Source organism: Callithrix jacchus, chromosome 16, assembly GCF_049354715.1.
Source record: "Callithrix jacchus isolate 240 chromosome 16, calJac240_pri, whole genome shotgun sequence".
Classification (NCBI taxonomy): domain Eukaryota; kingdom Metazoa; phylum Chordata; class Mammalia; order Primates; family Cebidae; genus Callithrix; species Callithrix jacchus.
Window position 1 is genome coordinate 77,491,501 of NC_133517.1, and position 24,113 is coordinate 77,515,613.

At 42.4% G+C, this 24,113-nt stretch overlaps 1 protein-coding gene across 1 annotated transcript in view; it reads right to left on the reverse strand.

Moving 5' to 3' along the window:
• The window catches only part of DEPTOR (DEP domain containing MTOR interacting protein), a 179,528-nt gene that overhangs the window by 128,332 nt on the left and 27,083 nt on the right, over positions 1 to 24,113 (reverse strand). The window contains exons 2-3 of the mRNA XM_002759264.7: positions 5,023 to 5,201; positions 3,752 to 3,875 (exon numbers count right to left, since the gene is read on the reverse strand). Of these exons, the coding sequence (XP_002759310.1) occupies positions 3,752 to 3,875; positions 5,023 to 5,201 (303 nt within the window). The remainder of the gene's footprint in view (positions 1 to 3,751; positions 3,876 to 5,022; positions 5,202 to 24,113) is intronic.

A 24,113-nucleotide genomic window follows, 5' to 3' on the forward strand; every position in this document is an offset into this window, starting at 1 on the left:
TTTTTCCACCAGTTATTTGCAAGCCTCCCTTTATTAAAATGTCACCTTTGTAAAAACACCTTCCCTGATCCCCCTATTTAAAGTACCCCCCACCCTCAGTAAGTCTATTTTTCTTTCTAGCACCCATGACACCTGTATTTTACTATATCACATCTTCACGTGTCTGTGCCTTTAATGTCTGCCTCAACTGAAGTGCAAGCTCATGGAGGCAGGGGCTTTGCTATAGGCATTTCTAGTGTCTTTAGCTGTGCCTAGCATGTGGAAAGGGCTTGATATATATTTGTTGAATAATTAATGCATTAATACATCTCCTGAAGGGAGAGAAGATGCTCAGAGATACACAGTGCAGGGTGACTGGCACATAGGATGGAAGGGAAGCTGCAACAGAATATGAGACTGGAGTGAGTCTGCTTTCTAGAAGGTGTGAGCCACGTTAACTTTTCTTGTTATCTCGCAGTCATAACTATCCCATTAAGCAATAACAGTTCTCCGCCATTTTATATTTTTGAGATGGAGTCTTGCTCTGCCACCAGGCTGGAGTCCAATGGCTCCATCTTGGCTCACTGCAATCTCCACCTCCCAGGTTCAAGCGATTCTCCTGCCTCAGCCTCCCAAGTAACTGGGACTACCAGCGTGGACCACCACATCAAGCTAATTTTTGTATTTTTAGTAGAGAAGGGGTTTCACCTCATTGGCCAGGCTGATCTCGAACTCCTGACCTCAGGTGATCCGCCCGCCTTAGCCTCCCAATGTGCTTGGATTACAGGCAAGAGCCACCGCACCCAGTCCAGACATTTTCAATTAGAGCTGATCCCTGCCCCACAGTGTGGTTTTGCAGACCCCAAGAGATGAGCTGCAGCTAGAGGAGAGTGTTACGGGTGCGGCAGCTCACACCTGTAGTCCCAATGCTTTGAGAGGCCAAGGCAAGAGGATCACTTCACACGGGAGTTTGATACCAGCCTGAACAACATAATGAGATCCACCTGTATAAAAAAAGTTTTAAAAAAGATAGCTGGACATGGTAGCATAGGTCTGTACTCCCAGCTACTTGGGAGGATCACTTGAGCCCAGAAATTGAAGGTTACAGTGAGCTATGATGATGCCACTGCACTCCAGCCTGGGAGACAGAGTGAGATCCTGTCTTTATAAAAAATAATAATAATGTTAATTTTTTTAATTAAAAAAAAGAGCATTACAGAATCCACTGGCCTTCTTCCATGGAGATGACACACATGTTTTGGGCAACAGAGCATCATCGTTTGAAAGGACCATTGTGGTAACAGAAATACCTAACACCTGTTAGAATTTTACAAAAGCAACTAAGAAATTAAAAGTAGCAACAACACAAATGCACATACTCAAGTATACAAATGGAGGTGCTGATGCATCCCTTCCATTCAAATTCATGGGAGTCAGAAAGATAAGAGAGTTTCTCCATTTCAATACAGAAAGCAAGTGACAGAAGAACGAGTACAAATTAGGACATCAAATGGTGACCATATCACCTCAGGAAACAGACAAGAACTGGGACAGAAAGCATAACACAGGAAGGACACAGTGCAGGGTGGCCATCAGTACTGTGCTCATATCTGGGATGGCTATCATCTGTGAGGACTTACTACACCCCAGATATACTGAGCTAAATACTTAAGTGCTTGACACAGTTATCCTTTTAATTCCCACAGCAGCACAAGGAGGTAGGTTCTATCACTGCTGTAATGTCACTTATGCAGACCGAGCTACACTTCAAACTCCGTCTGACTCTTAACCATCATGCCACTTAATCTGACCACTCAGACAACCGACCAGACCCTTACCCCCACCTATTGTAGAGCAGGCTCTTTTATGTGACAAATATGTTTGTTGTTTGTTTGTTTGTTTTGAGACAGAGTTTCGCTGTTGTTACCCAGACTGGAGTGCACTGGCACAATCTTGGCTCACCGCAACCTCCGCCTTCTGGGTTGAAGCAATTCTCCTGCCTCAGCCTTCCGAGTAGCTGTGATTACAGGCTCACACCACCATGCCCAGCTAATTTTTGTATTTTTAGTAGAGATGGGGTTTCACCTTGTTGACCAGGATGGTCTCGCTTGACCTCGTGATCCACACGCCTCAGCCTCCCAAATTGCTGGGATTATAGGCGTGATCCACCACACCTGGCCCTGTTTTTGTTTTTGTTTTGAGATGGAGTCTCACTGTAACCCAGGCTGGAATGCAGTAGTGTAATCTCAACTCACTGCAGCCTCTGCCTCCTGGGTTCAAGTGATTCTCATACCTCAGCCAACTGAGTCGCTGAGATTACAGTCAGGCATGCACCATCACAAAAACCTGGATAATATATTTTTTTTTGAGACAGAGTCTAGCTCTGTCGCCAGGCTGGAGGGCAGTGGCGTGACTGGCTCACTGCAACTTCTGCCTCCCAGGCTCAAGAAATTCTCCTGCCTCAGCCTCCCTAGTAACTGGGATTACAGGCACCCGCCACCACGTCCAGCTTATTTTTGTATTTTTAGTAGAAACAGGGTTTCACTGTGTTGGCCAGGCTGGTCTCAAACTCCTGACCTTGTGATCTTCCCGCCTCAGCCTCCCAAAGTGCTAGGATTACAGGTGTGTGTCACCGCACCCAGACCCCTAGGTAATTTTTGTATTTTTAGTAGATACAGCGTTTCACCATGTTGGTCAGGCTGGTCTCGAACTCTTGATCTCAAGTGATCCGCCCACCTCAGCCTCCCAAAGTGCTAGGATTACAGGCATGAGCCACCACACCTGGCCAATAAATATGTATTTTTCAATTCCCTCAAGTCTTGTAAGGCAGACAGGGTTACAAAGGAGGTGCCATTGCCTCTGCACCCCTTTTTCTAATAGTTGCCCCCGAAAACTAAATGAGGAAGGCAGAATGGAAAAAAGGCCACTGAAGTAGCAGATCAACCCAGAGATGGCCACTCAGAAGATTCAAGACCCACCAATTGAAAACTCCTGTGCTACACTATACTTACCTGAAAGCTTACTCTTCAGAGACGTCCTGCTATCTGAAGTTCCCTCACTACTCATCTCCTGGCCTGACCAATTCCCCTGCTCTTGATGCTGCTTCTCCAGTCACTTACAAGCCTGAACCTCCAAGTTCCACAACAGTATTTAAAAGAAAAAAGGGGGCCAGGTGCAGTGGCTCACACCTGCAATCCCTGCACTTTGGGAGGCTAAGGCGGGTCGATCACCTGAGGTCAGGAGTTCAAGAACAGCCTGGCCAACATGGTGAAACCCTGTCTCTACTACAAATACAAAAATTTGCCAGGCATGGTGGCTAATGCCTGTAGTCTCAGCCACTCAGGAGACTGATGTACGAGAATTGTTTGAACCCGGAAGGCAGAGGTTACAGTGAGCTGAGATCATGCCACTGCACTCCAGCCTGGGCAACAGAGTTAAGACTCAGTCCCCCAAAAAAATAAAAAATAAAAATAAGAGAGGAAAGGGGCACCCGCATCATTTGATGGTAAACAAATTACTTCTGGAGCTTTGTAGAATCAACTTAAATATAGAAAATAAGATTTAAGTAAATTCTTTATTAAGAATCTTATGAAATTGACTTATTTTTTGGCAAAGAGAAAGCAAATGGGTGATAGTTTTCTCATACGAAAAAGAACAGTTATGTAAGCAGCCCACATGGAAGAGCCACACTGAAATCAACATAATGAGACTGTCACAGTCCTGCTTCTCTCTACAAGTCAAGATCACAGTGGGGATTGCATGCAGAACATACTTTTCATACAGCCTCTGTCCTCTCATAAAGGCCTTCACTTCGTTATCCAATGGGAAGGTGCCGTCATCCTTTCTAAAGCGGTAGAAGAGTTTGACATCCTTGAATTCCTTATGCTCATCACACACTGAAACACAATATGCACAGAGAGGCAAATGAGAAAAAAAAATCACTCATTACTCAAGTGAAGTATGATGCTGATTAAGAATGACTTCACTACCGAATTCTTCATGCGTGCAAGTACCTGCCATATGAGTTAATACATGTAAAATAGTAACATGATACTTGGTACAGAGTAAGTGCTCAGTATTAGTTATTATTATCACCATCATCATCATCTTCATCATGTATTAGAAAGTTCACAAAATTCAATTCATCATGCAATCTACAAACTCTTCTAAAGCACACTGGGGCATGCATCAGCCTCAAAGAATGTGGAATCTAGTGCAGGAAGGAGAAGTGTCAGCTGCAACTGAAATATGGCTAAGGTTACAGAGGGAAGGCGAGAGTGCAATGGGATCCCAAAGGAAGAGTACCCAGTGCTCCAGGAACACAGCTTTGGAAAAAGAAAGCTTCCCCGAAGAGTTTGCATGTAAGTGGAGACCTGAAGAATGAGTAGAAATTGGTCAAAAAATGAGGGGAAAGAGTATTCCAGGAAAACAATGGCGTGTACAAAGGTCAAGGCCAGGATGAGAGATTCCAAGAAGACACATTTGTGAGTCTTCATTGAACCTACCTGCAATCCCAGAACTCTGGGAGGCCAAGGTGGGTGGACCAAGTGAGGTCAGGAGTGCAAGACCAGCCTGGCCTGAGAGTAACAGCAAAAACTTGGAAACCACATAAATGCCCAATGAAAAATGTACAGTGGCTTTACAGAAGGAGCAGGATAATAATTTTGAAAAAAAAAAGAAAAGAAAAATGTACAGTGGCATAATTATACATATGTTTTATACGATAGCAAAAATAACAAGATCTATACTACCAACATGAATGAATCTCACATTTGCAAAAGAATAAATATGCACTTCTATGATGATTTAAAACTTTTAAAACAATATGACATATTCCTTAAAGATGCATATACTGAGAGGCATAAAGCCATACCTAGAAATAACCCAAATGCCTCTTAGAGGGAGGAAGAAAATGCAATCAGGGAGAGGTACACTGGAGATAAAATAAAGCAAAATGTTTTCTTTCTTAAGTGGGTATGTTCATGAAAAGATTTAGTCCTTCATTTTCTCTCAAGTCACCTTGACTGTCGCCGCGTCACTCACCATGGTGAATAATGCCCCGGTCTGCTAATTTCTGCATGAGTTTAATTGCCGTCTCTCTGTCGGAAGCCTCTTTGTGTTCAATCAGCCAGTCAATCAGTTCTTTTGCGACAAAACAGTTTGGGTAGGTCTTGAGATGATGACGTCTATCTTTAATAACCTTTTCTTCATGCAGCCTGAGCCTGGAAGAAAAATTAGCAATTACTTTGGAAATTTTGATGACAGCACAAATTATTAAACCAAACTCAGACAGTAATAGCATAACAGAAGTTCTAAAGGCATCAGAGTGTCATTAAATATCTTTAGCTCACTGTAATCCCAGCACTTTGAGAGGCTGAGGCAGGAGGATCACTTGAGGTCAGGAGTTTGAGACCAGCCTGGCCAACATGGTGAAAACCTGTCTTTACTAAAAATACAAAAGTTAGCTGGGCGTGGTGGCAGGTGCCTGTAATCCCAGCCACTCAAGAGGATAAGGCAGAAGAATCGCTTGAACCCAGGAGGCGGAGGCTGCAATAAGCCAAGATCACACCACTGCACTCTAGACTAGACAACAAAAGTGAAACTCCATCTAAAATATGCCTTGAGCTACTACTAACCAATCTTGCCATCATAAAGGAAGAACTTGCCTAGGGAGAAATCCAACACAGAGCAAATCGGACCAGATAGAGATAAAGAGATAGAGATGAAAGACAGAGAGAGAGAGAAATTACCAACAACCCTATTTGAGCACCTGAATCCAACAGTTCATGAAGCTGCCTAACCTGGGTTTAAATTACATGAGCGATACATTCCCTGTGCTTTAGTGAGTTTATTCAGGAACCTGTTACTAATACAGATATTGTCCCAATACACCCTCCAGCTGAATGCCAGCTTGTGGCTCCATGGCACGGAAGGTTTCCACAGTGGCGCCTTCAGAGACCACATAAATGGCCAAAGCTATGTGCTCTGCACCCGGGGGTTCCAGAATTTGCGGTGATCTGTTTTTCACTCTCCTGTCTCCTTCCCTTGTCCTGCTGTGATATGCACCTGTTGTCCTTGTTCCTGAACTCAAGCAGTTCCCCTAATCTGCTCTTTCTGCTCTGTTGTGGTCTGCTAAGTAGTTGGTGAGTATTTAAGAGTTAAAACATTTTCAGCGAAAGCCTGATACGAACACCTAAGAAGAGAGAAACATAAGCATTTTGTGCATGGAATGTGTGACATCTATTTTGGTCGCTCAAAACTATCTTATGTGCTTTATTACTGCACTTTATCTGAATGTGAAATAATTGGGAATAAATGTTAATGATGCTTACTCTACAATGTTCGACCATCTGCAAATATTTATTTTTTGTTTGTTTGCTTGTTTTTGAGACAGAGTCTCGCTCTGTCGCCCCGGAGGGAGTGCAGTGGCACAATCTTGGCTCACTGCAATCTTTACCTCCTGAATTCAAGCAATTCTCTGCCTCCGCCTCCCAAGTAGCTGAGATTACGGGTGCCTGCCACCAGGCCTGGCTAATTTTTTTGTATTTCTAGTATAGACAGGGTTTCACCACCTTGGCCAGGCTGGTCTTGAACTCCTGACCTTGTGATCCACCCACCTTGGCCTCCCAAACTGCTGGGATTACAGGCACAAGCCACCATGCTTGGCTCAAATATTTATTATGTAAAACTTAAGAGTCAAATTATATTATAGGATTGGCTAAGGAAAGGACATAGCAATGAATCCACCAGAAACAGAGATGAGTTATCAGTGATACCAGGAAAATACTAAAGAACAGGTATCCAACAGACCCAGAAAACATTCTCATAAGATGGTGATGATAGATAGGGCTGCGAGGTTTAGGAAGGAAAAACTAGACAGGAAACCCAGTGAAATCTGAATTTCAGATAAACAGCAACCATTGTGTAGTAAAAGCATGACCCAAATATTGCAAGGGACCTACTTATACTTTAAAAATAATTCATTATACTGTATCTATAATTCACATTTTAGTGGGTACTCTGCATTTTCTGACAACCTTATGGGAGATATATTTTATTAAACTTGAAGGTTAGTACATTAGGATTAATATTTTATGCTAAAAAAAAAAAAAAGGAAACTACATTGATGCCAGGTGACACTGTGAGTCCTTAGGGCTTCCTCTTCTAGGGAAATCTAGTTGTGTAATTTTTTTTAGTGCACCTGAATCATCATGTTTATCTAAGTATTACAGAAGATACTTTTTTACCCATGTGCTTTGGAGCCAGACTAGCCTTCATTTGCCAATGACCAGGTAGGAAATGTGAACTGTAATGATTATAAATTGGTAACGCTGGTGGAGTGAAACCAAAGCACAGAATCTCCCTTTCTTTATATTAAGGAAAATAACTTAAAAAAAATAAAAAGCGGCCAGCCACGGTGGCTCACACCTGCAATCCCAGAACTCTGGGAGGCCAAGGTGGGTGGATCAAGTGAGGTCAGGAGTTCAAGACCAGCCTGGCCAACATGGTAAAACCCCGTTTCTACTAAAAATATAAAAATTGGCTGGGCATAGTAGTGCACACCTGTAATCCCAGCTACTCAGAAGGCTGAGGCAGGAGAATTGCTCCAATCCAGGAGGTTTCAGAGAGCCGAGGAAGCAGAGGTTTCAGAGAACCAAGATCGCACCACCAGCAAAAATTTAGCTAGAAGTAGCCAGACAAGAAAAAAAAAAAAAAAACCTAACTTCATAAATGTTTTTAAGTGGCACCCTAAGCAAATTAATGCAAAAACAGAAAACCAATACCACATGTTCTCACTTCTAAGAGGGAGCTCAACATTGTGTACACACGGACATAAAGAAGGGAACAATAGGCAGGGCACTGTGGCTCATACCTGTAATCCCAGCACTTTGAGAGGCCAAGGCAGGCAGATCACATGAGGTCAGGAGTTCAAGACCAGCCTGGCCAATATGGGGAAACCCCGTCTCTACTAAAAATACAAAAATTAGCAAGGCATGGTAGTGCATGCCTGTAATCCCAGCTACTCAGGAGGCTGAGGCAGAAGAATCACTTGAACCTGGGAGGTGGAAGTTGGCTGAGATCACACCACTGCACTCCAGCCTGGGCAACAGAGCAAAGCTCTATCTCAAAAACAAACAAACAAACAAAAAGAAATCAGGCAACAATCACCTAAATCTCACTTTGAATTGTAATAATCCCCACATGTCAAGGGTGGGACCAGGTTGACACGTGGTTGAATCATGGAGTGGCTTCCCTCATGCTGTTCTCATGGTAGTGAATAAATCTCAAGAGATCTGATGGGTTTTTTGTTGTTGTTTTTATTATTTTGGTTTGCTTGTTTTTGAGATGGAGTCTCACTCTGTTGCCCAGGCTGGAGTGCAGTGGTGCTATTTTATTTATTTATTTATATTTTTGTGTTTTCCCTTTATTCAAAAAATTACACAGTGTTGTTGTTATTTTATTTTTTGTTTTTTGTTTTTAGATGTAGTCTGGCTCTGTTGCCCAGGCTGCAGTGCAGTGGCATGATCTCGGCTCATGGCAATCTCTGCCTCCTGGATTCAAGCGATTCTCCTGCCTCAGTTTTTTCATGTAACAAACCTGCACGTTTATTCCCTGAATAAACCTGCACGTTTATTCCCCAAAAATAAATAAATAAACAGGAGATTTTCGAGTGGCCAGGTAAGGCAGGTAGACTCTCACCACCCAGAAGCCTTGTAGCTAAGTCAATGAATTCTCAGAATTTTCATTAATAAACCCAAAGTTTGAAGAATTAAAAAAAAAAAAATGTAAATAACTGAATGTTCTATCTTCTGATTAGGAGACAGTTGACTTGGCTGCTGGAGAAAGATAGGTGCAATGAGGAAATGAAGAACTAGATCTTTTTCTAACAGCAAAGCCTCCCAAGCTCAATAATACATTTGGGGACCATTGCAGGGGTGGAAACATCCCTCCATAGCAGCGGGCTCCACCTCTGACTTTGTAAAATGAGCCCTAGCGCAGGAAGTTGAACAAAACCTCAGAAGCAAGGCTCTCTGACTCTCTTCTTTTCATCACCACAAGCCCTTAAGTTGTGAAACAGTGGAACAAATAATTAGCTATCAAATTAAGCTCAGAGGGGAAAATGACATTCTGAGATAGGAAGGCACCAAGGAGATGTCACCTGTCTTTATTTCCAAGCACAGATAAGTATGGACAGATTGAAAGTATGGACAGAACCATCTGCATTAAGCATAAACATCATGGGAAAAAGCAAACAGCTATGTGACACTGTGAAACAAAAATAAATAATACAAAAAAAAAAAAAGGAAAGAAGGAAAAAACAGAAGGGAAGGGAAAAAGAGGGCATTCAGTAGGTAAGAAGAACACTGTCGGAAAGAAAACACAATTCAAGAAACAGACAATTTCTTTAAAGTGTTCTGAACTAGAAAAAATTTAAAAACAATTTAAAAAGAACAAAAAGGAAAATAAGGACTCAAAGATAAAATGAATATGAAGAGGGAGATATAGATCTTGGAAAATAAATAGATATCAGACAGGTTATCAAACAAATTATAAACTATCAGGACAAACAAATCATATGGCTGAAAAATGAAATTCTTATTGAAAAAAATACTTTAATAAAACAAAGGAGAAAAATACAATTAAAGCAGATAGGCCAGGCGTGGTGGCCCACATGTGTAATCCCAGCACTTTGGGAGGCCAAGGTGGGAAAATCACTTGACCTCAGGAGTTCAAACCAGCCTGGGCAACATGGCAAAACCCTGTCTCTACCAAAATTAGCTGGGTTTTGTGGCATACACCTGTAATCCCAGCTATTTGGGAGGCTGAAGTGGGGGGATCACTTGAGCTTGGGAGGCAGAAGTTGCAGTGAGCCAAGATCATACCACTGCACTCCAGCCTGGGCAACAGAGAGAGACCCCATCACAAAAATAAATAAATAAATAAGGCAGATAAAAGCTAATGGATACGGAGATATTTTTAAAGCCACTAAATTAATTTATAATATTACCTTAATATATATAAGTCTAAACAAAACCAACTAAAATAGCCTCCAGCATACAGTTCCAGGGAAGGCACTGTGATCTTTAGAATAAAAGAGGTGGCATGAGTATTTCCCAGCAAGCAAACGAGGTTCAGTTCTTCCTTTTGACAACCAGGCCATGTTCTGGGATGATGTTTCGGGAAGTGCAGACCCACCAACTTTTCCTGGGTCTCAAGTACCTCCTGGGGAGAAGCACTACACACTATCCCTACCATCCCACCAGGGCCTGGTACATTTCCACTCCACAGATTTGTTCATTTCTGACTATCACAGATTTCACCCCAAAATGTCAGTTCTGAGGATAATGAGAAAAACAGGATTAGGAATACAAAGAGTTGGTTTCCACTCTGGCACTGCAGTAACTCTACAACCTCTGAGCATCAGAGCTTTCACTGGTAGAATGAAGATAATCTATGCATCTAATATGTGCTAGGCACAGTTTGAACTGCTTTATGGGCATGAAACCTCACGACAACTCCCTGAAGAAGTGAGTTCTAAAACCACAAATGACAAATGACCTATGTAGAGTTGTAATTATTAATGAAAACAATAAGCCCTAGTTTAAAAAAATAGGATGTTTTAAAGTCATCACATGAATCCTTCTAATTAATTCAGTGACAACAACACTGAGTAATTTGTTTAACATGCTCAGAGTGGCAGAATGCAAAATATTAATTCTTAGATGTGATGTCTGCCAGGAATCCAAGAATAATGAAGACCAATTTACTTAGAAATTAAAATGTGGAACAAGCTACTGTGTAATTTGGTATATATAGTAGTAGAAGGAATACATTATGAGCCAAGAGAAAAGTTTTAGCTCCTGTAAACTTTCTAACCTAAAAGAATTATTAGGTAGTATTTATCTTTTTTTTTTTTTTTTTTTTTTTTTGAGACAGAGTTTCGCTCTTGTTACCTGGGCTGGAGTGCAATGGCGCAATCTTGGCTCACTGCAACCTCCACCTCCTGGGTTTAAGCGATTCTCCTGCTTCAGCCTCCCAAGTAGCTAGGATTACATGTGCCCCCCACCATGCCCAGCTCATTTTTTGTATTTTTAGTAGAGACAGGATTCATCATATTGGCCAGGCTGGTTTCGAACTCCTGACCTCAGGTGATCCATCCGCCTCAGCCTCCCAAAGTGCTAGGATTCCAGGCATGAGCCACTATGCCTGGCCTATTTATCTTTAACTACTACAGAATTATTAACCAGGTGTGATGGCGTGCACCTGTAGTTCCAGCTACTCCAGAGGCTGAGGCAGGAGAATCGCCTGAAACCATGAGGAGGAGGTTGCAGTGAGTGGAGACCATATCACTGCATTCCAGCCTAGGTGACAAAGTGAGACCCTGTTTCAAAAGAAAAAAGCAAAAACACTACAGAATAGTAACCTTTTAGTTACTATCCTTCCATCTTCCATGATGCTTGAGCTTAGTGCTAATTCTTGAACATTCCTGATTTCCACCAATTCCCTGCAAGGGTAGAAGAGAAGAAGCACTACACAACATCCTTACTGTCCCACTGGGGCCTGGGAAATCTTCATGTTTAAGAAAACTGAGTATGATGGAAGGAAATAACTTTGGATCCAGGACGTAGCCTAGAACTCAGTATTTTTAGACATGTCACCAGGGGTTAAAATCTATAAGAACTATGATACTATGTTTTTTTCTTTTATAGTCAGAAACACAGACTTGAGACTATCCCAATAAAAAGATTTTAAAAATTTCACACTGTATACACGTAAGTGTTTTGCCTGGCCCAGCAAGTACTTAATATTTGGTGAACAAATGAATGTATAAGGGCACTATTAAAAATGATATTATTTTTGGCTGGGCACAGCAGCTTACACCTGTAATCCCAGCACTTTGGGAGGCCAAGACAGGCAGATCACCTGAGGTCAGAAGTTAGAGACCGGCCTGGTCAATATTGTGAAACTCTGTCTCTACTACAAATTCAAAAATTGGCTGGGTGTTGTGGCACACCACCTGTAGTCCCAGCTACTAGGCAGGCTGACCCCTTGAGCCCAGGAGGCTGAGGTTGCAGTGAACTGAAATTGCACCACAGCCCTCCCGCCTGGGAGACAGAGCGAGACCCTGCCTCAAAAAATAAACAAACAAAAAACAGAGGCCAAGGCGGGTGGATCAGGAGGTCAGGAGATCAAAACCATCCTGACCAACATGGTGAAATTCTGTCCCTACTAAAAATACAAAAATTAGCCAGGCATGGTGGTACACCATATAGTCCCAGCTACTTGGAGGCTGAGGCAGGAGAAACACTTGAACCCGGGGGGTGGAGGTTGCAGTGAGTTGAGATTGTACCACTGCACCACAACCTGGTGACAGAGCAAGACTCCATCTCAAAAAAAAAAAAAAAAAAAAAAAGAATTACTGGAACAAAGGTAAAACAAAGAACAGCTCAAGGCTAGAAGTCATCGAGGAAATGGGACCATCAGGAAGGAGAGGGGAGTGGGGGCACCAGCACAGAGAAGCCAAGAAAGCAACAGGAAACCCCTGATGCTATAAATGAGGGATGCAAGAGGCACAGGTTGCAGGAATTCCTCAGCTCCTATTCCTCAGTTCCTCTTCCAAGCCATGTGCACTCGTATAATAACCAAGACACTACCAATCCTCTCTGGGGACTGAGTGGGCCTCGACTCCCTGGATCCAAAAGAACCCCACTTACCCAGGTACTAAAGAGGCCTTCCGCCCTGACCCTAGGCCTCCTCTTGAGCTCCTTTGCCTCTCTTACCTCCCAGTCACAGGCATTCCTGCTCTGTACCCTGAACATTCTGAACTCTTCTTCAGCCTCTAAACATGCTAATCACCCTCTATGCCTCTGGTGAGAATGCTCCTTCCTCCTGCCTTCAATAATTCAAAAAAAAAAAAAAAAAAAAAAAGACTTCTCTTCAAGGGTCAGCTTTTCAAGGGCACCGCCTCTGTGAACATTTTACCAGCCTTTCCGAGCCAGAAAACAGCCTTCTCTCTTCTCTATTCTCCCACAATATTTTAGCACCAACAGTAAAGCATCCATCCCACTGGATTACAACTAGATGAGATCAGGGATGCTAAAGGAGAGTTGCTTATTTATCATTGCAATTCTAGTGCATAGCAAATAGTAGGGGCTAGAATCTCATCACTGTGGAAGTTAATTAGTACACACTATGCATTCAGCATGGTGGGAAGCATAGACAGAATAGTTTTCTGAGTAGCAGAGTCCTAATCCATTTGCATTAAACCATTGGGAAGAGGGACCATCTGTATATTAGTTGCATTTTCAATCCCACTGGCTATGGAATATAAATTAAGGGGGGAAAAAGCCTTCCTATTATTCATCTCAGACAGCTGGTTCACAGGCTTTAGATTCAAGGTGATTCTGTAATGTTCTATTCCTGTCCGGCTAACCAGCTGCTGAAATTACATCAGACTATTTCCTCTTCCAGCCCTAAGAGAACAAACATTACTGAGTGCAGGGTGTTAATAATACCTGCAAAAATCACTGTCCATCTGATAAGACACGTAGAAATTGTTTTTCAAAAATAGCTCGCAGAGAACTGTGGCAGATTGTGGGACTCAGGGAACAAAGGGGAGACTGAAACCACATATTCTCATTTTAAAACAGCGTCATAAATCTCAGCCAAAGTAAACAGTTTAACAAACACAGCAAGCCAAATACCGGGGCTGACAGTGTGAGCCTGAGATTTGGGCAACAGTGCTGACATAGATGTGCTTTAAACCACAGCCATTCTCCTTTCCAGAGGTTCTGCAACTGCCAAGATCTGTCCTTGGGGAGCTGAGAACCCAGGGAAAGTCACTCTTTATCACTCACCCTTGAAAGACTAGAAGAGAAAAAAACACAAACAATAAAAATGAAATCTAACATACTGCATTTCCTTTTAACATTTGGACTTATTTTCTAATTCAAATTTTTAATTATCAAAATAATATATGCTCACAGCAGGAAAAAATTCAAATATGTATTAAAATGAAAATTAAAAGTCTCTTTCCTTGGTTCAGATGAACTGACAATTATTAAGCTGGGTTAGCTGGCAATGAACTGATCATTGCTGAAGCTGGGAGATGGGGGCATAGGAGGTCACTATATGTTTCTATCTACTGTGCCATACATATGTTTGAGGATTTCCTCAACCTCCAATTTCCAAAGGAACCTAATAGCTGCTTATGTATTCTTACAGAATCTTCTATGTATATGCATACATATGGCTTATATGTGTATTTTTTTTACATGAAATAGGATCATAATACACATTTCATGTAGTTTTGCTTCAAGAAAATGCTTGAATTCTCCCAACCTGATCAGAACGAAAGAATAAATACTGACAGAAATAGGAAGGAAAGAGTATAGAACTTATTGGTGTAAACAGAGCACAGGTGATTCTGTAGAGCCAGAAGCAATTGGTCTTGGACAACACACACACACACACACACACACACACACACACACACACACACACACTGCAAATAGCTGTAGTAACTACTTTATAAGGTGGTCCATGCCAAATGTTTCACTAGCGATGGCTCTGTGAATAAAGAACAAGTCACGGTCCTATGTTCTATACAGAGCCCTTCCAGGGCTCACGTCAAGTTAGTACAAAGCAAAGTTCCATGCAAGGTCTGTGTCTTGTCACTGCAATGGATTGAGATGATAAACATATCTGGGAAGGAAGAATGTTTCATTCAGAATCTCATATATCACATACTGTTTTTGAAATCAACATGGACGATTAGCAGTGTGAGACAATGTAACACATGTAAGAGGCCATGTTTGCTCATTTCTGTTTGCCAACATAACTTCACAAAGCCCCTTGACTTTGTAACAGTGTATAGCTCTCTAGAAGGATACTTTGAAGACAAAACAGGATAGAGCACACAGCTCCCTATGTCTCTTGCCTGAGTCACTGTACTCCTTAACCAATAAATGAGGCTTCACACCCTGGTTCATGCCTATAATCCTAGCACTTTGGAGGCTGAGGCCGTCAGATTGCTTAAGCCTAGGGGTACGAGACCAGCCTGGGCAACATGGTGAAACCTCATTTCTGCCAATAAAAATATAAAAAATAGCCAGGTGTGATGGCACACGTCTCAGCCTAGGTGACAAATCCAGACCCTATCTCAAACAAACAAATGAAAAACCAAATAAACAAATAAATAATAAAGGACTCTAGTCCTTGCCTTTTCCTACCCATAAGATAACGTCTGAAGGGGTTGGCAATTACACCTCTGTAATCTATAACCAGATGTACTCTTACATCCAAACCTTGATGTGATCCAGCTTCAGTACAAATCCATTTCTGCACAAGTCTGATGTGATTTTGCAGGTACTGAACCTCCACCACCTGTATATCAGCAATGGGCTGAAATTCTGTGCTGGGGCAGTCGGATGGAACCTCTGTAAAGGGCTGCTCCTGAGCTACTGCCCTGTCTATAGTTCTCAGTAAGACTTCCAAATAAAACTAGCTTTAATTCTTTAAAAGCTTAACTTTTTCTTTGGTCAACAGCAGACTTAAAAACAATAATACCTTACATCTGAATGGGGCCATAATACATAATCATAGCTGAGCCTTATAATATTCCCGTTAGCTGGGCACCGTGGCTCATGCCTGTAATCACATGGGAGGCCGAGGCAGGTGAATCACTTGAGTTCTGGAGTTTGAGACCACCCTGGCCAAATGGTGAAACCCCCATCTCTAAATAAATTAAAAAAAACAAACAAACAAACAAAAAAAAACAGGCCAAGTGTGGTGGTTCATGTCTGTAATCCCAATACTTTGGGAGGCCAAGGCGGGCATATCACCTGAGGTTGGGAGTTCGAGACCAGCCTGACCAACATGGAGAAACCCCATCTCTACTGAAAATACAAAATTAGTCGGGCATGGTGGCTCACACCTGTAATCCAACCTACTTGGGAGGCTAAGGCAGGAGAATCACTTGAACCCAGGAGGCAGAGGTTGCCGTGAGCCGAGATCATGCCATTGCCCTCCAGCCTGGGCAGCAAGAGCAAAACTCCATCTATCAGGAAAGCAATGTCATTATTAACAATTTGATAAGGAAGGAAGCTCGAAAAATTAAAGTGACTTGCTCAAGTCACATTTTTAATAAAGAATTAGGACTTGAACCCAGATCTTCTGATTTCTATGTTTAGAGAGCTTTCTGTGCTACCAAATGTTACATGGCAGAAGTATCTGTCTTCTGCCTATTTTATGCTCATATAGGCTAAGAAGAAGAAAACATTCTAGTTATGTTAAAGTGCCATGACAAAAGTGAGAATGTATGCAATTTATACATCACACAGATACTGCTACCAATATACATACAGATGGGGCTCAGAGAAGTGACTACAAAAGAAGTCATCATATTGTCCTCATGTTTGCATTGAGCCAATGTTGTATGATTAAGATGACACTCCTGGGGAGCATCCGGGAAATGGGGTTGGTGAGTTGCAGCATTCCAAAGAGTTGGTGCCAAAGCATGTGGGACATATAATGAACACTTTTTAATGATGTGTGCATAAATATTCACGAGGCCCTTTCAATCTCTTATCTCAGCTTTGAGATAGGAGGTAAATACAGGGTCAAAATGGGAAGATCCCTAAGTCAGCCTTCATTGTCTTTGACTTGAGATTTTCACTTAATTGTTCCTCCACATGAGCTCTTTGCCAAGAGGTCTCCAATAATGAAGGAACGAGTGATTGCATCAACATCTCCAGCTCTGATCTATCCCTCTGATAACTCAGAAAAATAGTGCTCTTTCTGCTTACAAAGTACCTTTCCAATAAGCACCAAGACTTTTTTTTTTCCCAAACAGATTATTATTTGTTTACACAGCAGCCCCAGGAGTATTAGGCCTCTAATTGCCATTTTACAGCTGAAGAAACAAGCCCAGAATGGTTCAGGGAACTTGCTGAGGACAGAGTGACTCAACAGATCAGTACTGGTTACTTGCTGTCTTGGTAGAAGATAGGGGTAGCACACTCCCTGCCCTGTGGCATCTGCTTCCTTCCAATCTGGGTCCCTGTCCCTGCTGTGCCCTCTGTAATGAGAGGATGCTGTGTCCTGACTCCTGCCCTTCCACAAACACAGGTGTTTGCTCTTCACCTGCAACACTAGTTCTCTAACCGGGCATACATTGTGTCCCACCTTTCACCCCTGGTCTCCAAGATCAAGCACATGGCCAGTGATCATTGTTATTTAGGTGACAGCAAGTAGGAGAGAGGAAAAAAAAGCATAGCTTCCAGTTGGGATAAGGGGCTCAGTTGCATTCATTAGCAAATTAACTTCCTGCCATCCTCATTCACTATTCACCATTCACTTAGAGCAAACCTGTAGAGCTAGACAGCTGGGGTTCAAATCCAGCGACCACCCATTCATTATTCACTGCGTAATTTTGCACAAAGCATTCGACTTCTCAGTGCCTTCACTTTCTTATCTGTAAAATGGGAATAATAAGTATGTCTCACAGGGTTACTGTAAGGATTAAGTGAGAGTCACATTTTGCCAGAAGTGCTGTCAAAAGGCCACTAAGTAGCATTTCAGCTTTTTTTTTTTTTTTAAACAAATGAAGTCCTCAATCAAGGAAAAATCGATTGGCAACTACTGGAGAAACTTGGCTGTTCTCTTTTGTTAAAGGATTAGAAAAAGAACCCTTTTGGGGGATTGGTAAGTGAAAGCAGAGAAGAGTCTGAGAGAGTGCTTGGCCACTCCTCACTGAGAGGTTTGTTGGAATCAACCTCATCTCCTCTGTGTTATCAACCTACCTGATAACCAAATCACTGAATTCTCTTAACTGGAAAGGAATGTCAGGCAATCTAGTTCAAGTCCTTGCCAATTTCACTGTTTTACAGCTGGCAAAATGGAGACTTACAGAAGTTAGATCACTTACTTGCCTCTTTTCCCAGATGAGACTTAAACCTTGACCTCCTGACTGCTACCAGAACATTGGTTTAGCGCTACTATGGAAACGTAAGTTGCTCATGTAGTGCTTTAACCAAGAGTGGCCTGCTGATGAGAGAGCTAGCCTAGAATCTGTTTGTGACCGCCCTGCAAGTCACTTCTGGAAACACCAGACTATACTCACTCTTGAGAAACACACTGCGTTACAATGAAACGCTTAGCCCTCGAAACTGAAAACTTCTTCCCTGGGAAGAAACAGTCTCAGGGACAATTTTAGACAAAGACAAAATATACAGAAAGATCAAATATAAAAATATCATTTAAATAATAACTAAAATAAGCTGGGCGCGGTGGCTCATGCCTGTAATCCTAGCACTCTGGGAGGGTGAGGTGGGCAGATCACGGGGTCAAGAGATTGAGACCATCCTGGCCAACATGGTAAAACCTTGTCTCCACTAAAAAGTACAAACATTAGCTGGGCCTGGTGGCATGTGCCTGTATTCCCAGTTACTTGAGAGGCTGAGGCGGGAGAAAAGCTTGAATCCAGGAGGCAGAGGTTGCAGTGAGCCAAGATCACACCACTGCACACTGGAATAATAACTAAAATATATCCAATATGCCATCCACTCATGGAATATAAAAGATACACACCAAGTAATCTGCAGACTGCTGCAACTATTACAGTCAGAGGTGAGAGCAGTAATCCTCAAAAATAGACTGTGTTAGAATCACCTGGAGGGCTTGTAAAACACAGAAGGATGGGTCCCACATCTTATGGTTTGTAATTCAACAAGTTTGGGGTGGGCCCAAGGGTTTGCATTTTTCCAAAGTGCTTGAGGGGTTAGCAGGAAGCCGTGGCTCAGGCCTGTAATCCTAGCACTCTGGGGGGCTCAGGCAGGTAGATCACCTGAGGTCAGGAGTTCCAGACCAGGTTGGCCAACATGGTGAAACCCAATCTCTACTAAATACCAAAAATTCACCAGGCATGGTGGCAGGCACCTGTGATCCCAGCTACTTGAGAGGCTGAGGCAGGAAAATCACTTGAACCTGGGAGGCAGAGGTTGCAGTGAGCCAAGGGCATGCCACTGCACTCCAGCATGAGCTGCAGAGCAAGACTTCATCTCAAAAATAAAAAGAAAAGAAAAAAAGGCTTGGGTGATGCTGATGATACTGAGTAGGCACCACACATTGCAAACCCAGTGGGTTGGAATGAAACAGAGCCAACACTGTGTTATGAAAGAAATAAAAAGGAGGGTGGATGCAGTGGCTCATGCCTGTAATCCCAGCACTTTGGGAGGCCGATCATTTGAGGTCAGGAGTTTGAGACCAGCCTGGGCAACATGGCAAAACCCCATCTCTACTAGAAATACAAAAATTAGCCAGGCGTGGTGGCACGTGCCTGTAGTCCCAGCTACTTGGGAGGCTGAGGCAGAAGAATCGCTTGAACCAGGAGGTGGAGGTTGCAGTGAGCCAAGATCAAGCCACTGCACTTAGTCTGGGTGACGGAGCAAGACTTCGTCAAAGAAAGAAAGAAAAAGTAAAAGAGGGCTGGATAGATATTAAAGCTGTTTCCATTTTGATGGGGAAGGAAAAGGTTGCACAGGTGAAGCTAGGGCATGATAAGCCAACTTGACCATTGTCCAAGCCTCGACGGAACAATAGAAGCCAGGTCCTGTGTTGTCTCTGGGAGGAGTCAGACACCTAACTGAAGAGTGTGCATTGCCAGCTTAGGAAACATGGCCTGGGGAGATCTCTCACCCAACTAGACCTCAGCTTCCTGATCTGGAAAATGAGGAAACTGGATTTATCTCTAAAATCTCTCAACTCAAATTTCTTAGGTTTTTATGGACACCCTGATGAACCTTGAGAAATAAGAACCGTTTATCTGAGGAATGTGAGCCCCTGTAAATGATCAGGCTTAGAAAGACATTTAAAAGGTTAACAGCAGTCACAGTCCACTCTTGCTTAAGCTAAATAATTACCTCTTGAAGCCACTTGCTTTGCGGGCTATTGACTGATGCTAAGTAGCCAGAAAATGCCATACACCCTGTAGTTCAACAGTGTCCAGCCAATCATTAATCAATGTTATTTCTGCAAACCAATGAAAATTCCTGATGAACAACTTTTGTCATTGCCCCATCTCCTGGTTCATCCTCCCTTTTTTCTTTAAACATATGAACTTCTCTTTTGTTTTGCAGACCAATCTGAAAGGCAACTTGGAAGTGCCAAGTGCTGTAGTCCTCACACTTTGATCTTGAATAGACACTCTTTATTTTTTGGTGTGTTTTTTCTTTTTCTTTTTTGAATAAAAACTCTTTAAACTAGATTCTGGCGGGGGGAAGTGGCTCACACCTATAATCCCAGCACTTTCAGAGGTCAGGGCATTTGGAACACGTGAGGTCAGGAATTCGAGACCAGCCTGGCCAATATGGTGAAACCCTATCTCTACTAAAACTACAAAAATTAGTTGGGTGTGGTAGCAAGTGCCTATAATCCCAGCTACTCAGGTGGTTGAGGAGGGAGAATCTCTTGAACCCAGGAGGTGGAGGTTGCAATGAGCCGAGATAGGGCCACTACACTCCCTCTTGGGCAACAGAGCAAGACTCAATCTCAAATAAAGAAAAAAAAATCATCCTAGATTCTGATTCTTTTTATTAGTTTAGGTTGACAGCCTCTAGGATAAATCCTCACTCACAAGATCAAAATGGAATCAACTGTTTGGGCACATTTTGTACTGAAAAGATCTACCACAAACCACGAGGCCAGGGAGCACAAACCAGCCAATTTCATTTCCTTTGGGCTTCCAAACAAGGATGAACACACTAAAGTGAACCTTGTGCTAAGCATGCTGTACAAACACTGTCTAGGGTTACGATCATTTATTTTCAGTTCACAGGACAGAGGCTGAGGCTGCCAAAGTGCCACAGGCTTTGAGGGTTGCATGTCTCTACCATGAGAATAGACAAGGTTTTTCTGCATTTAAAAATATTTCAAGTCTTCAGAAGTGTTCTCAGGAACATCTGCAGCTATCGCGGAGGCTGCTTTCAGTTGAGGGGCTTGCAAAAATTTCTCAACCGAAACACATTTATTGATTCCCAACGGCATACCTGGCATAGCTTACAACTGCTCATGCTGGCCCAGTTTCGGAGTTCAAGGATTATGTAACTGAAACAGGTGGTGTTTCTTCCAAATGGAAATGTTGTATTCTATATGTTTGGGAATTGTGTGTATGCCAGTCAAAGTCTCCTTAATATGTTAAAACTCAACATATCCAACATTATTTTCCTCTTTCAATTTTAGCCCAATCCTTCCTTTCTGCCTCTTCCCTATATGTAGGTTACTCTCCCTTTTCAGAATATGCTCTCCCTCTGATTTATCCACCAAACTCAAATGCCTCAGCCTTCTTCCAGGATGTGTTCTAGAAAGTAGACAGATACTGTCTACTTTCTAAAATGCTCATGTTTACCTATATAGCATTTTGTATTACTTTAATCTTATTTGCATTAATTCTTTTGAACATACTACAAATTAGATGAGTAAAAGCTCTCTCATTCTTCTTTCATATTTCCCAAAGTGTGTGGGATGGGGCTTACGGTAAATGACACTCAGTGAGTATAAAGGTTTGGGTTTCATTTTTGTTTCAGGCTGGACAGAAAGAAATCATAGTGCAGTATGGAATGCAAACCCTGAACCTCTAATGTGGGGTCCTTTGATAGCTGTATACTCATCTCTGTGGAACAGAAGGACTTCAGAATGTTTCTGCCATCACCTTTCTATTAATATGAAGAAGTATTTGGACTACCCGCATGTGTGTTTAGTTCCACTGGATAAGAAATGTTACATAACCCTTCCTTCAGGAAGAGACATGTTATTCTTCACAGAATGTGTACACAGCAGGGTGCTGGGTTGTGGCCTAAGCTCTGTCTGCTGTCAGGTCCAGCCAGCTCTCGATAAGTGTAGTTCAGGCTGGTGCACAGGGCGCTCCAGGAGACAATGGACAGCTGAGCAAAGAAGTCAGAGCATTAGCTAGCAGGAAAATTCATAGAAGGCCACTGTATCTGCTCAGTCCCAAAGATAAGGAGCCAACACTGAAGGTGCTCGTGTTCACGAAACTCCTGAGGCAATGGACAGAGGCACCTCTGCTGTGTTGAAAAGATAAAACAGCACACACCAAAAATGCTGAATACTGAGAATCTCAGATGCAGTGATGGAAACACACACACGCACACACCCCCCACTAGTAAACAAAAAAGTCACAAATAATCCCAAACCATACCACATTAACAATTTTGGGGGTTAACGATCCCTTAACCATCATTAACTCATGTAGCCAAATGTTTAGACCATCTGTGGTACTCAGTGCAGACATCAAATACACTTGGTACTGTGATTTCTTTCTTTCTTTTTTTTTTTTTTTGAGATGGAGTTTTGCTCTTATTGCCCAGGCTGGAGTGCAATGGTGGGAACTTGGCTCACTGCAACCTCCACCTCCTGGGTTCAAGCGATTCTCCTGCTTTAGCCTCCCAAGTAGCTGAGATTACAGGCTCCCACCACCATGCCTGGCTAAGTTTTATATTTTTACTAGAGATGGGGATTTCACCATGATGGCCAGACTGGTCTCCAACTCCTGGCCTCAAGTGATCTGTCTGCGGTGGCCTCCCAAAATGCTGAGATTACAGGTGAGAGCCACCACACCCAGCCTCCAGGCTTCATTTTAACTCACATTCTGTTAGACATAAAAAGAAATCACAGCGGGGTGCAGTGGCTCATGCCTGTAATCTCAGTGCCATTGCACTCCAGCCTGGGTGACAGAGTGAGACTCCATCTCAAAATAATAATAATAATAATAATAAAAATGAAGCCTGGAAAAATTTTCAAAAAAACCTACAAATTTATATTTCACTAATGACTATGTAGAAAACAAAAATGTTTCTCAAGTCTGCTTAATGAAATGCTATTTCACATATCTGACACCATCCTCATGAAAATCTTATTTTCTATGTCTGGAAGATACAGCCAGTGAAAAGCACCTTCTGGTAATCTGTATATTGGCTTATGCCGGGTTTGTATTTTCCCTTTCTTAACATAGTTGCTCTGATTCTTGTGGGTGTACACTCAGAGTCAAATTTTCGGGCCTCCTGTTTATCGATGTAGCCCCTGAATATTCTTGGTATATGCCTGTATTTGATGAGGCTTTGGTAGATACAATTTCACACATCTAGATACACCTCCATTTGGATCCCCAGGTCAGTCAAACAGTTTGAGGATAGGAAAAGAATACAGGAGGCGCCAATGCCATTATCAACAGCCAAGTGGACATTTATGCCAGGTGTGAGTGAGACTTTAGGTGGTAACTCTGGATTATCCAGTGTTCTATATATCTGACACCTAATGAGGCTCTACATAATAATAAATCCACATTTTCAAGGCCAGGCGCTGTGGCTCACACCCATAATCCTATCACTTTGAGAGGCCAAAGCAGGCGAGAATCACCTGAGGTCGGGAGTTCGAGACCAGCCTAAAAAAAAAGTTGAAACCCCATCTCTACTAAAAATTACAAAAACTCGCCAGGCGTTGTGGCGCACACCTGCAATCTCAGCTACTCAGGAGGCTGAGGCAGGAGAATTGCTTGAACCTGGGAGGCGGAGGTTGCAGTGAGCCAAGATTTTGTGCCACTCTACTCTACCCTGGGTGACAGATCGAGACTCAATCTCAAAAATACATAAGTAAACAATAAATAAATAAATCCGCATTTCATGTGCTCAGCACATTATGGCTTATAAACTACTTCTAGATACTGCATCTCATTTGCAAAAACTTGATTTGGCAAACAAGCATGTGATGTAGTTAAGAGATGATAACCTCTGTCTATAGATGAGAAGAAAGTTCACATCTGGTGATTGGAATTGGTTAATAATGTGTAAGTGGCAAGGCCACATATAGAACCTAGAACCTAAGATTTTTCACTCACCAAGACTCACACCTGAAAGAGTATATTCAGCCTTATTAATATTTCTGCATGGTTTGCCATTGGTTACATTAATGGTTTTGTCTGCAGTGTTATTTTGCATGTTTACATCCTTCACGCCATCCTGGAGGCTCTGTTTTCTCTCTGTAACTTTCTACTTTACTATGATATTGGGCAGATATTCAAACCCTGTTGATGCCTATATAAAGGCTGAAAACTTACCAAA